The sequence below is a fragment of the Henckelia pumila genome, chromosome 1, assembly GCF_033568475.1.
Source record: "Henckelia pumila isolate YLH828 chromosome 1, ASM3356847v2, whole genome shotgun sequence".
Lineage (NCBI taxonomy): Eukaryota > Viridiplantae > Streptophyta > Magnoliopsida > Lamiales > Gesneriaceae > Henckelia > Henckelia pumila.
This window is the reverse complement of record NC_133120.1, coordinates 83,357,404-83,369,529: the sequence shown is the minus strand read 5'-3', so window position 1 is coordinate 83,369,529 and position 12,126 is coordinate 83,357,404. Positions and strand designations below refer to the sequence as shown.

Genomic DNA, 12,126 nt, shown 5'->3' with positions numbered 1-12,126 from the left:
AGCACAACATGAATATTAGATTTCGAGGTAAAAAAAAAGTGCGTTGTGCGTGCGTTTGCGTGGTCGTTTTTGTTAAATTTCTCGTTTCTGGTCCATGATAGATTTCTAAAACGATCAGTTTCTAGGGAACGTTTGGTTGAGATTTGATGAATCTGAGGGAAAAACAATTAATTCACTGAGAACAATTCTAAAGAACATATACAGCACAAAAGAGAGAATTATCCCCAACGCAAAACTGAAAGACAACCATCCACAATTAGATCATAAATACTTAACATGTAAAACAGTGGTATCTTGCAAAGATAAGAAAAAAGAATTAGCTGGAGGGTGCACGGAACTAGTCTTCCGAGCAATTGTTTGAACTGTCATGTCCCGTTTTCTTTACAAACTGTCCTCGAACACGAGGACGCTGTTCTGCTAGTTTCTTTCTGTTTTGGTATCGTACCTGAGACAAAATTGAACAATAAGAGACCGTCTGAAGAGTGATGTGATGGCAACATAATTCTTATAAAATCATACTAAATACCTTTTTCGTAAAGCATCTTTCCTTCCTCTTCTGACGGAACTTGTTCAAGGCGGCCTCCCTCTGTGCAAGCTTGGTCTCATCCATTCTATTTCCACCACCACCAGAGTTATTAGCATCCCCACTTCCACTTTTACCAGCTTGGCCAACATCACTTTCTACATTATTCTCGGGGGTATTAATGGCAGTGTTGCTTCCATTTTGTCCATTACTTACACGGTTACTTCCTGAGGCACTTCCATTCAGACTATAGTTAATGGGTCCACCTAAAACACTAGATGATCCAAAGTCTGGATCGAGTGAAGCCAACTGCTTTAGCGCCGAATCATCAAGATTTGATGACGGCTTTGCGTCTAACTTATGAAAATGATGGTTAAGGTGGTAATTTTTTTCATGATGTGGGTGCTGGATTTCGACCTTGCTTGAGCATCCTTTTAGAAGGGGATTATCTCGCTGTTGGGAGAATCTAAGATCATTTTTCACAGGTTTAAAAGCATATGGATGTAAGCCATTGATTGTGGAAGTTGCTTCAGACTTATCTTTCCTAATTGATGGCTGGGTTGTAAGCTTATTAGTGGTGGAACCCATATCAATATTGTCGCTAACTCCATTTGAGCCTTGATACGCAAGACCATCAGTTAAGAGAAGTTGCACATCGGCAACAGATTCTTTTCTGGCAACTTCAACGCTATTACCAATTATGGAACTACTCCCTGTAATTCCATCGGCAGCCTTGAGAAAATTTGATGATGTATTATACCTGTAGTAATAGAGTTAAAGTAACAATTTCTGATCCGCAATCCTTTCTCTCACTAAAATTGGCTATTCCCTAACCGAGTATATAATCATAAAAGATTCAAAAATTATCATTGAATAATTTCTTTCAAACCTCGAGAAAGCAGATTGCTCAGAACGCCTCAAGATATAACGATCATCTTGAACTGATCTTCCGGTGTCCTGAACTCCTCTAAGCCTTTTCAAGCTAAGCTCAAATTTTGGTTCCTTCGAATCACCAGTTGCATTGTTTCCTAGGTTCAAAAAGTTAGTAACCTCTATAGTAAACTCAGATTCTCTAACATCAAATCATCAATGACAGGCGTAGAAGTTTTTTCACAGTCACCTTCATGTTTTTCAAACAAGTATTCACTCATTGGACAGGGTCGTCCCTCAGCAACCTGGTCAATACTTGTATTGTAATTTACTTCTGACAAGGACTTGAGATTTGGACCCGTGACAGTAAGTGGAACTTTAACTGGATTTTCAGACTGTGATACCCAGTCTTTAGGAATGTTTGTCTCCAAATTTTTATCATCTTCAACAATATCTACGGAGACATAGTTTGTCGGATCATGTAAAGAAGAAGAATTTAGAACAAAGCCACATAGCACACATTACCAGGTGGTTTTTGCTCATGACCTCCCCCTGATACACAAATATGCATCCTTTTAGTGCCAGAGATCTCAGCCTTTGAACGAATAACTTGGGCACACGTGCTATCTTGGCACTCAGCTGCATGATCCATTGGTGACATAGCTTGTGAACTTTCGACTTCTACAGCTTGCTTTGTCCAAGAGCTCTGTATAATAAGGACCGAATTATAATGGCTTCACATGTAAAAAAGCGATTACTTTCCACACACGATGATGTGGCTAAAAGATTGATGCACCACCATTCCTTGAAACTAGGAATGCGAACCATTCATAAATATAAGAGATTAGAGAAGACAATGTCATTTAACACTGTTATTGAACCTAAGCATCAGAATAACCTTAATTGAATTGTCACCAAGAATCACTAATTGAAAGAAAGCCAGGTTGAAAATTGCATAACCTGGTGCCAACTTTTTAGATTCAGGCATGCAGTATAGAACACAAAAAGACGGTGGACTACTGAAATCTTATGAACTCTTTAGTGTGATTATGTGACTATATGTGATGACTCTTGCATGTCAGATACCGCGTTACAGGGTTTCTCTTCATGGCTTCTTCGCACTTGTTTCTCGCGTACCAAACAACCCTTCCACATTTTAGAAAAAGGGAAAGCAGTGTTTGCAGAAATTATTCAAGATTTCATTTATTAAATCACATGGGGTTGAAAAGGAATAAACGGAGTCCTTTAAAATTAAGCGATATTAAGGTTCAAGTCATCCAAAAGATAATTATACATGAAATTTTCAGGTTCTTCTGTACACGAACAAATTAGTAAAGTTGATGCCTAAAACAAAGTTTTGTACTCTATCAAGAGAAATAAAAGAAAGCACTTCCTTACTTGTGCTCCGCTCAAGTCGTCACTTCCATCACCCACAGTTAAGCCGTTGCTTCCATCATTGCTTTCATTGTTCTCTGATTTCTCACTGCCTTTTGATTTTACATATTTTTGAGTTTGTGTTCCACTTTCACTCCCGCTTCCACTAGACTGAGATGGGACAAATACATTGAGCATGTTAAGGAAAATGTACATGATGAAACCTAACGAAACTCGTTTAATAACAACAAATTATAAATTAGAAAGAAGGAAACACATGCTAAAAGATCCATCAAAGACCTCCTCCAAGACGAGTCAAGTAGTCACTTTTCTATGCAAATGTGAGAAAAAAATAACATTTAAAGAGGCTCACCTACCAAACTCTGTGTTGGTATGTTTAGTTTGTCTCACATCGGTTGGTTAAATAACCTGAGAGTTTAATATATAGACAAGGACAAACCTCACCTCTTGAGCTAGCTTTTGAGGTGAGTTAGGTCCAAGTCAATTTCTTAACATGGTATCAAAGTCCGGGTTCCACGTTGGGCGACCCATAGTTGGCCTCGCCCGTCCCATAATTGGGCCACCCATTAATTTCTCCACGTTCCAGTCGTTTAATTCTTGGACGTGCGAGGGGTGTGTTGGTATGTTTAGTTTGTCCCACATCGGTTGGTTAAATAACCTGGGAGTTTAATATATAGACAAGGACAAACCTCACCTCTTGAGCTAGCTTTTGAGGTAAGTTAGGTTCAAACCAATTTCTTAACACTCTGGAATGGCCACAAGTGTAGGGTACTTAGAGACCATTTTCGATGTTCATGAAGGCTCCTATCATGTTTTGCCTAAACTGATTTCACCGATTTCCAAACAGTTCAGATTTTTCTATTCATTTTGGTAATGCACATTTGAAAAAAAAAAAAAAAAAATTGCGATGATGATATAGATGGAGAGAAAAAGGAAAACCTCCTCATCCAAGACAATCTCAAACGTCCTGCTTTTCAGTATTAGCTTAATTCTATTTGTACTCAGGATAACTGTTCTTTAGCAGTAATGTTTGTATAGGAAGTATCGAGAAATAATGCCGAAAACATCCTGCTGAATGACAACTTTATAACCTCGGAAGCACCTACAATCAACTCAGAGGTATATCCATATGTAAACATAGTATACAGGCAATATAATACCCTATGTATTGTCTTTATTTATGTGTTTTTATGGTACACAAGTTCATGGTTCTCAAATCGGGCTAAGAAAGTAGAGATGACTCACACTGTGGCATCTCCTCCAGACATGCTGCCAAAGGTTCTTAAGCTCATTTTTTCGAATAGGTTTCACCAAGAAGTCAACCGCGCCTTTAGACAGACACATTACGACTAATCCCATTGAATCATTTGATGACATCACTGCATGAAAATATCATCCAGGGTCGAGGTAACAGCATTCTGTTACATGGCATAAAAAAATATTATACTGATAAAAGGGAATAGTCACTCACTAACGACAGGAATATTCTTGCGAGTTTTGTGGCTCATAATCTTGCATAGAAGAGCTATTCCGGATAAATTAGGCATTACCACCTCCGTCAAGACAAGGTCAACATGGTTGGTGAGATCTTGTAAGATTTTCCATGCTTGCAGTCCATTAGCAGCATCAAGCACTGCATGGATCGTTTCAGACTCAAGCCAAAGAATCACATATAGCTCTTCGTTTCATGAAACATTAAATTACGGAAGGGGGCAGAAAAACATGCGCTTTCTTTAATTTAATCTTTGTATGCTACTTACTTATCCGAGAAAAAAAAATCTGATAGCTAACACTTAGACATGCAAAATAAAATATTTCCACTACTTCAAAGTTCAAAACAAAAATATTTTATCTGATATCTGTATTTCAACTCTTAAATCCCAATTCCCACCATCCATTTTTTCCTTGCACGATATAAATACATAGAAAAAAATGAACTTCGAATTGCTATCTGAAGCAAGTCTCACATGATTTTCATATCAAATTATTCATTTGAAATTATATTAGTGTCCCCAGTTATGAAGAAATTTTTTTTCTTGGGTTTCAACTCTCTGTCATTCGTTCTCCTTTCAAGGAAACATGAGTAGGAAGATGAAGTAAACACGAAAGACTAAATTTCATGCAGAGTTGGTTAAGAACATTAACACAATAGTGGTTACTTGATCACAACATTAAGCATTCGCAAGAAGCCTTCTTCAGCACAATTCAATGCACCAACCTTCATAATTACAGTTCCTGAGTAAAGCAGAAACAACATGGCGAGTAGAATGATCATTCTCCACAAGCAAGACCCGAATGGATCTCACGTGAAGAAATCTCTCCCAACAGACCACTGTCCCTTGAGACGGCTGGTGTTGCATTCGCAGCGCCCCTGGAGTTTCTAACTCGGTCGCGGCAACAGTACTCTCATATTTGGCGCCTCTATCCTCATCCAATGACCCTTTGTCTTCACTAGCTTCAATATTCATGATAAACAACCCCACCAACTAGATCCCAAATCACTTACATGAAAATCTTTGATAAAGCATTGTCGAGGAAACTAAAATCCTTCATGATAAAAACACAAATCAGTGACAGACACACATGGAGCACGGAATGGTAGTCGAACATCTGACACATTTTATGCGTAAAATTGTCAAAAATATATCCAAACGAATTGCGCATGTTCAGGAACAAGAACAAAATTAAGAATTGGAAACCGATCATTCTAATCCGATACGTTTTTAATTCATCTTTGAAGATATGAAATTCTATTAAAAACCTTTCATTTCAAATCCTATCACTTAAAAAATCCCAAGGTAAATCCAAATTCGTTCATCCAAACCTCTCGTAAACCCAAATCCATCCATCCAAAAGCAGTCAAAATGACCCCCATCTCAAGTCTCGGTAGGTAATCAAAGAACAAGGAAGCAAAACCAGACGAGCAGCTTCTTAATTCAACCCTAAAATTCAGAATCAAACCTTCTTCCGTTTAATCAGAAAGATTCCTCAATGCCCTGAAGATTGCTCAATATCTGCACACAACAGAACAGGGCATCACAGACCAAACTGTACCCCAAACCCTAACAAAAGAAACACGCAAACGCTAAACATTGAACCAAACAATTCATAAACGAAAACAGATAAATGGGTTCTCAAAACGAGGCAGCAAGACCTTCCTAGCTCACCCTTACGCAAACAAACAAATCGGCCGTCAATGATTCCAATTTCTCCTTCAAAATTTCGATAGAAATGAAAAAAAAAATCAATTAAATAAAAAAAGAGAGCACAAATGTAGCAGAAGGAGCAAGAAACAAGAACAGAGGAGACATCCAAACACAACTGAATCAAGGTTCGAACAAATATTTAAGATAAGGCATACTTTTTTGGGGTAGGGGGGGTGGGTCTCGACTGGTTTTGGCAAATACGGAAGGGGACTAGAGGTTGAAGCGATTTGTTGAATCCCGATGCCGACGTGGACGATGGGCCGCATCCGCGCACGACACGTAGGAGAGAGAGATTCCACGTAGGATGGATTCGGGTGACGTGGTAATAAGGCGTGGACCAAATCTAAAGACGAGAGCTCGAGCCCATTCAACCAAATCAATTTTGATTTGGAGCCGGCTAATCGGTGTACACGTGGATGTTTAATAAAAAAAATATCTGAAACGGCTGCGAAAACGCCGTTATGACGGAAGGCACAAACTGCCAACGGCGTCGAATACATTAACATGAATGAATTGCTTGCGACGTGAGCGAAATGACGAAATTGCCATCGTCCAAGAAGGGAAATTTACGAGTGTCGGATAAATTCTTTTTTCCCCATTATATATAAATATTAGGGGTTTCATTATATGTTACATTTATATTTTTTTGAAAATACTTGATTTTATTATAGATATTTTATAAAATTAATTAATAATAAATGAGATGTATTAATATTTTTTTATCTCATTTATCTATGTTATTAAGTTTGAGGCCTACATAGTAACTATTTTTGATTGGTTATGTCATATCATTTTTTGTTTCCAAAATACCCTTATCCATAACTATCTTAGTTCTTTTTAAATAAAATAAATAATCAAAAATTAATAACAAAAAATAGCATTATATATAAAATTACTCAATTGTTATTATATTTCAGATAAAAGTTTGTTATACACGACAACAATTTAATTTATATGTACACGTCGTGTGTATATGTTTAATAGTACTATCTCTATCTCTATCTATACTATATGCTAGCATCCAAACACACACTTTGCGTGTGTGATATAATATATAAATTTTATGTATTTATTTTATTTAAATATTTGATTTGAAAAAACAAAGATAGTGGGAGATGAAGATAGTGAGGTTGGATTTTTTTTTCTATTTTACCCAACAACAATGAAAAGACAAAGACATTTTTGAGGGTATAAATGTAATATTAGAATGGTGTCATCATTTGCATAGCAAAACAATTTTTAAAAGGTAGAGAAGTATTATAATATAGTAAAGATAAAGTAAGAACATCTTAGTGGTCTTTTGGTATGGTTGGTCTCCCAGTCCCTCATGATTTTACCCTTGATAGTTATGTAATATGTAATTAGGAAAATGCCATTTTTATTTTTTTATTTTTTTTGTCTTTTATGAATATTTATTTACAAAAATTCTATTTTTTTTATTTCACTATTTATTTTTAGTTTAAAAAATAGACAATAGAAGGTACGCAACGCGTGCGTCCAGGTACTAGTATTATATTACAGATGAGCTTTGGTATGTTGGTATGACATCTCTCATATTTTTACCCTTTGATAACCATATGATTACAAAAATTACGAAAATGTCAATTTCAATCTTTTTTTTTGCCCTTTAGTGGATATTCATTTACAAAATTGCCTTTTTTTCTTTCACTATTTTTTTTAAAAAAATTCAATTAAAAAAATAGACCGTACAAAGCACGTAACGCGTGCATCCGTGTGCTAGTATCAAACATGAGCAACCCTCGTATCTATAAATTTGGGAAATTTCCAATTCAGGGTTTTTTTTTCTCCTCTTATCCATAAATTGGAAAAATTTCAAACTATTTTTAAAGGATGAATATTTTACGATAGATATAAAGTCCACTGAAAAATCAATAAAACTCACATATATTCATGAATATCAACAATTCGATTTTATTGTCAGATAACATCTTACGGTGTTGGGTATTATCTCATTTTCCAATAAATTGTCGTGTGAAAAAAATTGAACATATAACATAAGCATGAAGTTAGGAGGTGATGCCACTTCAATCTTGCATCGATGGGTGAGCTTGGATACTGAAACCATATATCAATGACATTTCTTAAATGTCACCTCCAATGCTCAATTATGGCAAAAAAGTGGGTGAAAAATTTCAAGATATAAGGTGCAAAATATACAGAATGGTGATTTACTCGAAATCATAGTGACGATGAAAATAAAGAATATAATATCATCATATTTGGCAATCTCTCAGTGAATTCTTATTACAAAAAATCAATTTCAGGCTGCAACACTGCAGCCGTTCACTGCTATAATGTTACAACAAAATTCTGCAACCGAAAAATAAGCAGCACGAAAGACAACAGCCACTATGATCAACGGCCAATAACTCTCAACTGTTTAGTTATTTTGCCCAAATATTGAGATGGGGTGAAAGGGAATTCGAATAAATATCATGTTTTCTGCAAAAAAAATCTAAGCGAGAAGTGAAGACATGCGTGGCGACTGATCATGCCGTGGCATATTGTTTGACCTCGTTATCATCAAGGCTTAGTGCTTCCAGCAACTTCGGCCATGACTCTGGGATGCCTCCAGGTAAATTGAATTCCAGAAGCTTTCCTTGGTCCCGATAGAAACCCTCGACTGGCTGACTCTGCATTGATTAAAAGAAAGAGAACGAAACGAATTATTGAAAAATTGGGTTTAATCTCGGCCAATACTCTCAAATTTGCAATTCGCAAACAAGATGTAATCTTTGTTTTCTGAGGATTGATTGCCTGAGATCCTGGCAGCTAACATGGCCACAAACAAAAGAGCTTATAACCTGTCATCTTCTTTGATAGCAACTCTACAAAGATACTCTATTATTCAAGAAATTATAAAATTTATCTTCCCCTAAGTTCCATCTCCTTACGAGGCAAAAGAGGGAGGGGGAGCAAGGACAGAAGCAGTACCTTTTCATCGTACACGCGAAGCCTTTCTTTTATGATGGCTTCAGTATCATCGGAACGGGTTTCAAGCTTTGAAGCACACTGAGGAGGAGGAGGAAGTGGGGCCATAGTTATGTCAGGGTTACCATTTTCACCCTTAATATTTATGGTAGCAATATTAAAATTCTTCCCACATTGGCCGCAAATCCTTCTTCCAAGGCATTTTTCTACGAGTACACTCTCTGGGAGCCTCAAATTCACCACCAGGTCGATGTCTGTCACTTCATCCAATATTTCCTGCATAAGGGGGAAATGCAACTTTTCAGAAATGCATTTTGGACATCTTCCAGATAAATGAGTAAGTTGTTCCACCACACAATTGGCATTTCTAGAAAGAATGAAGAAATAATGGGCAAGGAGGAAGATGAACACTAGAGAACAGTAAAATCTCCGATCCACTGGACTTTCTTGTTTTGTCATTAGAGAAATGCCGAACCACCTCTCTCACTCAATTTTTTCTTGTTTGGTAAGGAGATTTAGATAAAGAGCCTGTTTCCATGTAAAAGTCAATTCCATCTGATTGTTCGAACCCTTCCCTTCTGAGGAAGGAATTGGGCATTTAGACCTCTAACTGACAGCCCCGGAGGACCTTATGGTAAGGTTAATTCCTTACTGTAAGCTGAAACCAGAATTGCCCAGCATGCAGAGTGTGTTCCAACTAGAATTTCCAATATTCAAATTCAAAACAAACAATAATCATATATAATCTGAGTTCAGAACATTTTTGTCACTCGCACAGGCAACTATTAAAAAATCATTTAATATAAACCATTTACACCAGCTTACTAGTATCTAGAGTAAATACAATGCAATGGCCCTATGACAACCACGTCGGGGCCTTCAACTACTCCCCCACTGTTCAGGCCCTACCAAATCACAAACTTCATATTACAAAGTAGGGCACTAAGACGGGTGCAAGAAAGTAAGTTGATCACAGTTGGAGGATGTTTATCAGGACCGTGATAAAGCTGAAATCTAAGTAAGATGGGAAACGACTATAAAAATGAACCACTTACCGCTTGTCGGACCGTGCGAGGAAAACCATCGAGTATGAACCCGGATTCTCCTTTGGCCTCTCCCATCTCAAGCCTCTTTGACAATAAGTTAATAACGATCTCATCAGACACCAATTTACCCTGATTTACGATCTCTGCAAGCTGCGAATGAGAACAGAGATGTCTTCAATCAAAAGTTTAACAACAAAAAAACAAAAAAAACAAAAAAACAAAAAAACAAAAAAAAAAACAAAAAAACAAAGAACAAACGTAATAAAACAACACAGTTTTTATTTCTTGCTTGAAACTTCAGATGCTAGGATGCATCCGATTCCCAACAACCTTCCACACACCCAAATCAGCAAAACCATTCACAATATTTCAATCTGTTTGTCACTTTGCATGTTATGCCATTTCCAGAAGTAAAAGAATTAAAAACTCACGAGTGTGGACACTCAATGTGGTCTATATGCTTCCTAAATTTGCACCTAATACAGTCACTCAAGTTCTTAACTTTTCTCAGAAAAATACATTTATACTTGCTGAAGTAGATGGAACTTGAGTGTGCTTCAGAACGTCATGGCTTTTCAGAGCTTCCCACAATCTTGGAAAGTTATGCAATTAACCCAGTTAATATTTTTAAATCAGTAGATCGAAATACATAAGCAACTATATAATATATAAAAGGAGATTTATGGAGAATTTTGTTCCCCTAAACCGATTTATAAACAAATTACAAATCATAAAAATATATCCCACTGCTATGACCAACCAATTTATAAACAAAAAAATATGAATAATGATATGAAATTGTTAGGGAATAAAGGTGTACTTCTTTGGAAAGCGATCCAGAGGAGGAGAGCTCTTCTCGAACCAGATCGCCGGTGGCGATGTGCGGCACCCCGAGAAGAGCGGAGAGTCGACTAGCATAGGTGCCTTTTCCTACACCAGGACATCCCAAAAATACCCATTGAACGTTCCTACCAGCTGGAATTGTGCGGGAAGGGTTTGATTGGTGTGGCGTGGGTGACGGTGCGGCCACCACCGTGGATAGAGACCTCCGGATGATGGAAGAGGACGAGGCCGATGAGGATGATCTGAACAGGCGGGCGACAGCCGCCATTGGTGATGGTGGTGGTGATGGTGGTGAAGAAGGATTTTACGGCGGCCGCGGCTGGGATTTGCGGTGAGAACGGGTTGGGGATTTGGGATCAAAGGGACGACTATGATTTCATAGGCTTTACGTTAATCAACGGCTAATTCTGCGGATCTTCTAGGAGTTTCCAAATTTGATGCGTAATTAATTTATCATATATATATATATATATATATATATATATATATATATATTTACATTTCTTTTTTAAAAAAAAAAAAAGTTGACCCCGAACTCATCTCACATGAGTCAGAGGTCCGTTAGCTTATGCGAGATTAAATCAAAGGATGTCCACGAGCGACAGTGATGACTTACACCTAAAAATTCAACTGGGCCTGAGCTCAATCTTGAATGTTCACTCCAAATATTTTTGAGCACAAGCTTATTTAAATATTATATATATTTAATTCAAGCAAGCCCTATATTCTACAAAAGCCCGTAAGAGGCTCAAGCCCGTGAAAACTCTCTGAATATCTATAAATAGCTCAAGTCACCTCATAATTAAGGTACACACTTTCTTTAGCACTATAACGCTCTACTCTTGATTATTATTCCTTGAGTAATCACTGACTTGAGCGTCGGATTGACTTCGCCGAAAACCCTTCCGGCTCCTCTGACTTTGTTTTGTGACGTAAGAACAACTCACTGAAGATCTCCACAGGGGACATACAAGGATTTGTTGATACTCCGGACTTTGCGAAAGCAACGTGTTGGGTATAAGTGATTTTTGGCTACATCAGCTTGGCGTCGTCTGTGGGAACTTGTTTTCTACGTCATTGAGAACACATATTACTTCAAAAATGTCTCAGGAAAATAATAACAATGGAAACGCACTGCCAAGTATTACTCTCACCCGTGAAGACTTGACTACGCTAATGGAAAACACAGCAGCACTCACAGCAAAAGATGCAGTTGTTCAGTACATAGAAACCCGTAAGTGCAAAAGCACCAAGAAAAAGGCTCAGACTGAAGGCTCATCATCTCTTGACC

At 37.4% G+C, this 12,126-nt stretch overlaps 2 protein-coding genes across 13 annotated transcripts; both read right to left on the bottom strand.

Annotated features, from left to right (window-relative positions):
- Positions 1-153: 153 nt before the first annotated feature.
- LOC140889585 (two-component response regulator-like APRR7) lies at positions 154-6,143 on the bottom strand. Of its 12 annotated transcripts, none has more exons than XM_073297325.1 (11): positions 5,943-6,143; positions 5,613-5,802; positions 5,007-5,335; positions 4,260-4,421; positions 4,034-4,167; positions 2,792-2,938; positions 1,919-2,099; positions 1,644-1,847; positions 1,413-1,551; positions 527-1,283; positions 154-445 (listed from the first exon to the last, which is right to left on the bottom strand). In XM_073297325.1, the coding sequence occupies exons 3-11, from the start codon at positions 5,254-5,256 to the stop codon at positions 338-340; spliced, it is 2,082 nt and encodes a 693-aa protein (XP_073153426.1). In that variant the 5' UTR covers positions 5,257-5,335; positions 5,613-5,802; positions 5,943-6,143; the 3' UTR covers positions 154-337. The 12 variants fall into 12 exon arrangements, with proteins under 12 accessions (XP_073153426.1, XP_073153421.1, XP_073153441.1 ...); XM_073297320.1 differs by having other exon boundaries at positions 5,750-5,802; XM_073297340.1 differs by having other exon boundaries at positions 5,007-5,327; positions 5,750-5,802.
- Positions 6,144-8,199: 2,056 nt separating this feature from the next.
- On the bottom strand, positions 8,200-11,240 carry LOC140874921 (adenylate kinase). Its single transcript, XM_073278408.1, has 4 exons — positions 10,813-11,240; positions 10,002-10,142; positions 8,950-9,222; positions 8,200-8,648 (listed from the first exon to the last, which is right to left on the bottom strand). The coding sequence occupies exons 1-4, from the start codon at positions 11,101-11,103 to the stop codon at positions 8,505-8,507; spliced, it is 849 nt and encodes a 282-aa protein (XP_073134509.1). The 5' UTR covers positions 11,104-11,240; the 3' UTR covers positions 8,200-8,504.
- Positions 11,241-12,126: the final 886 nt, after the last annotated feature.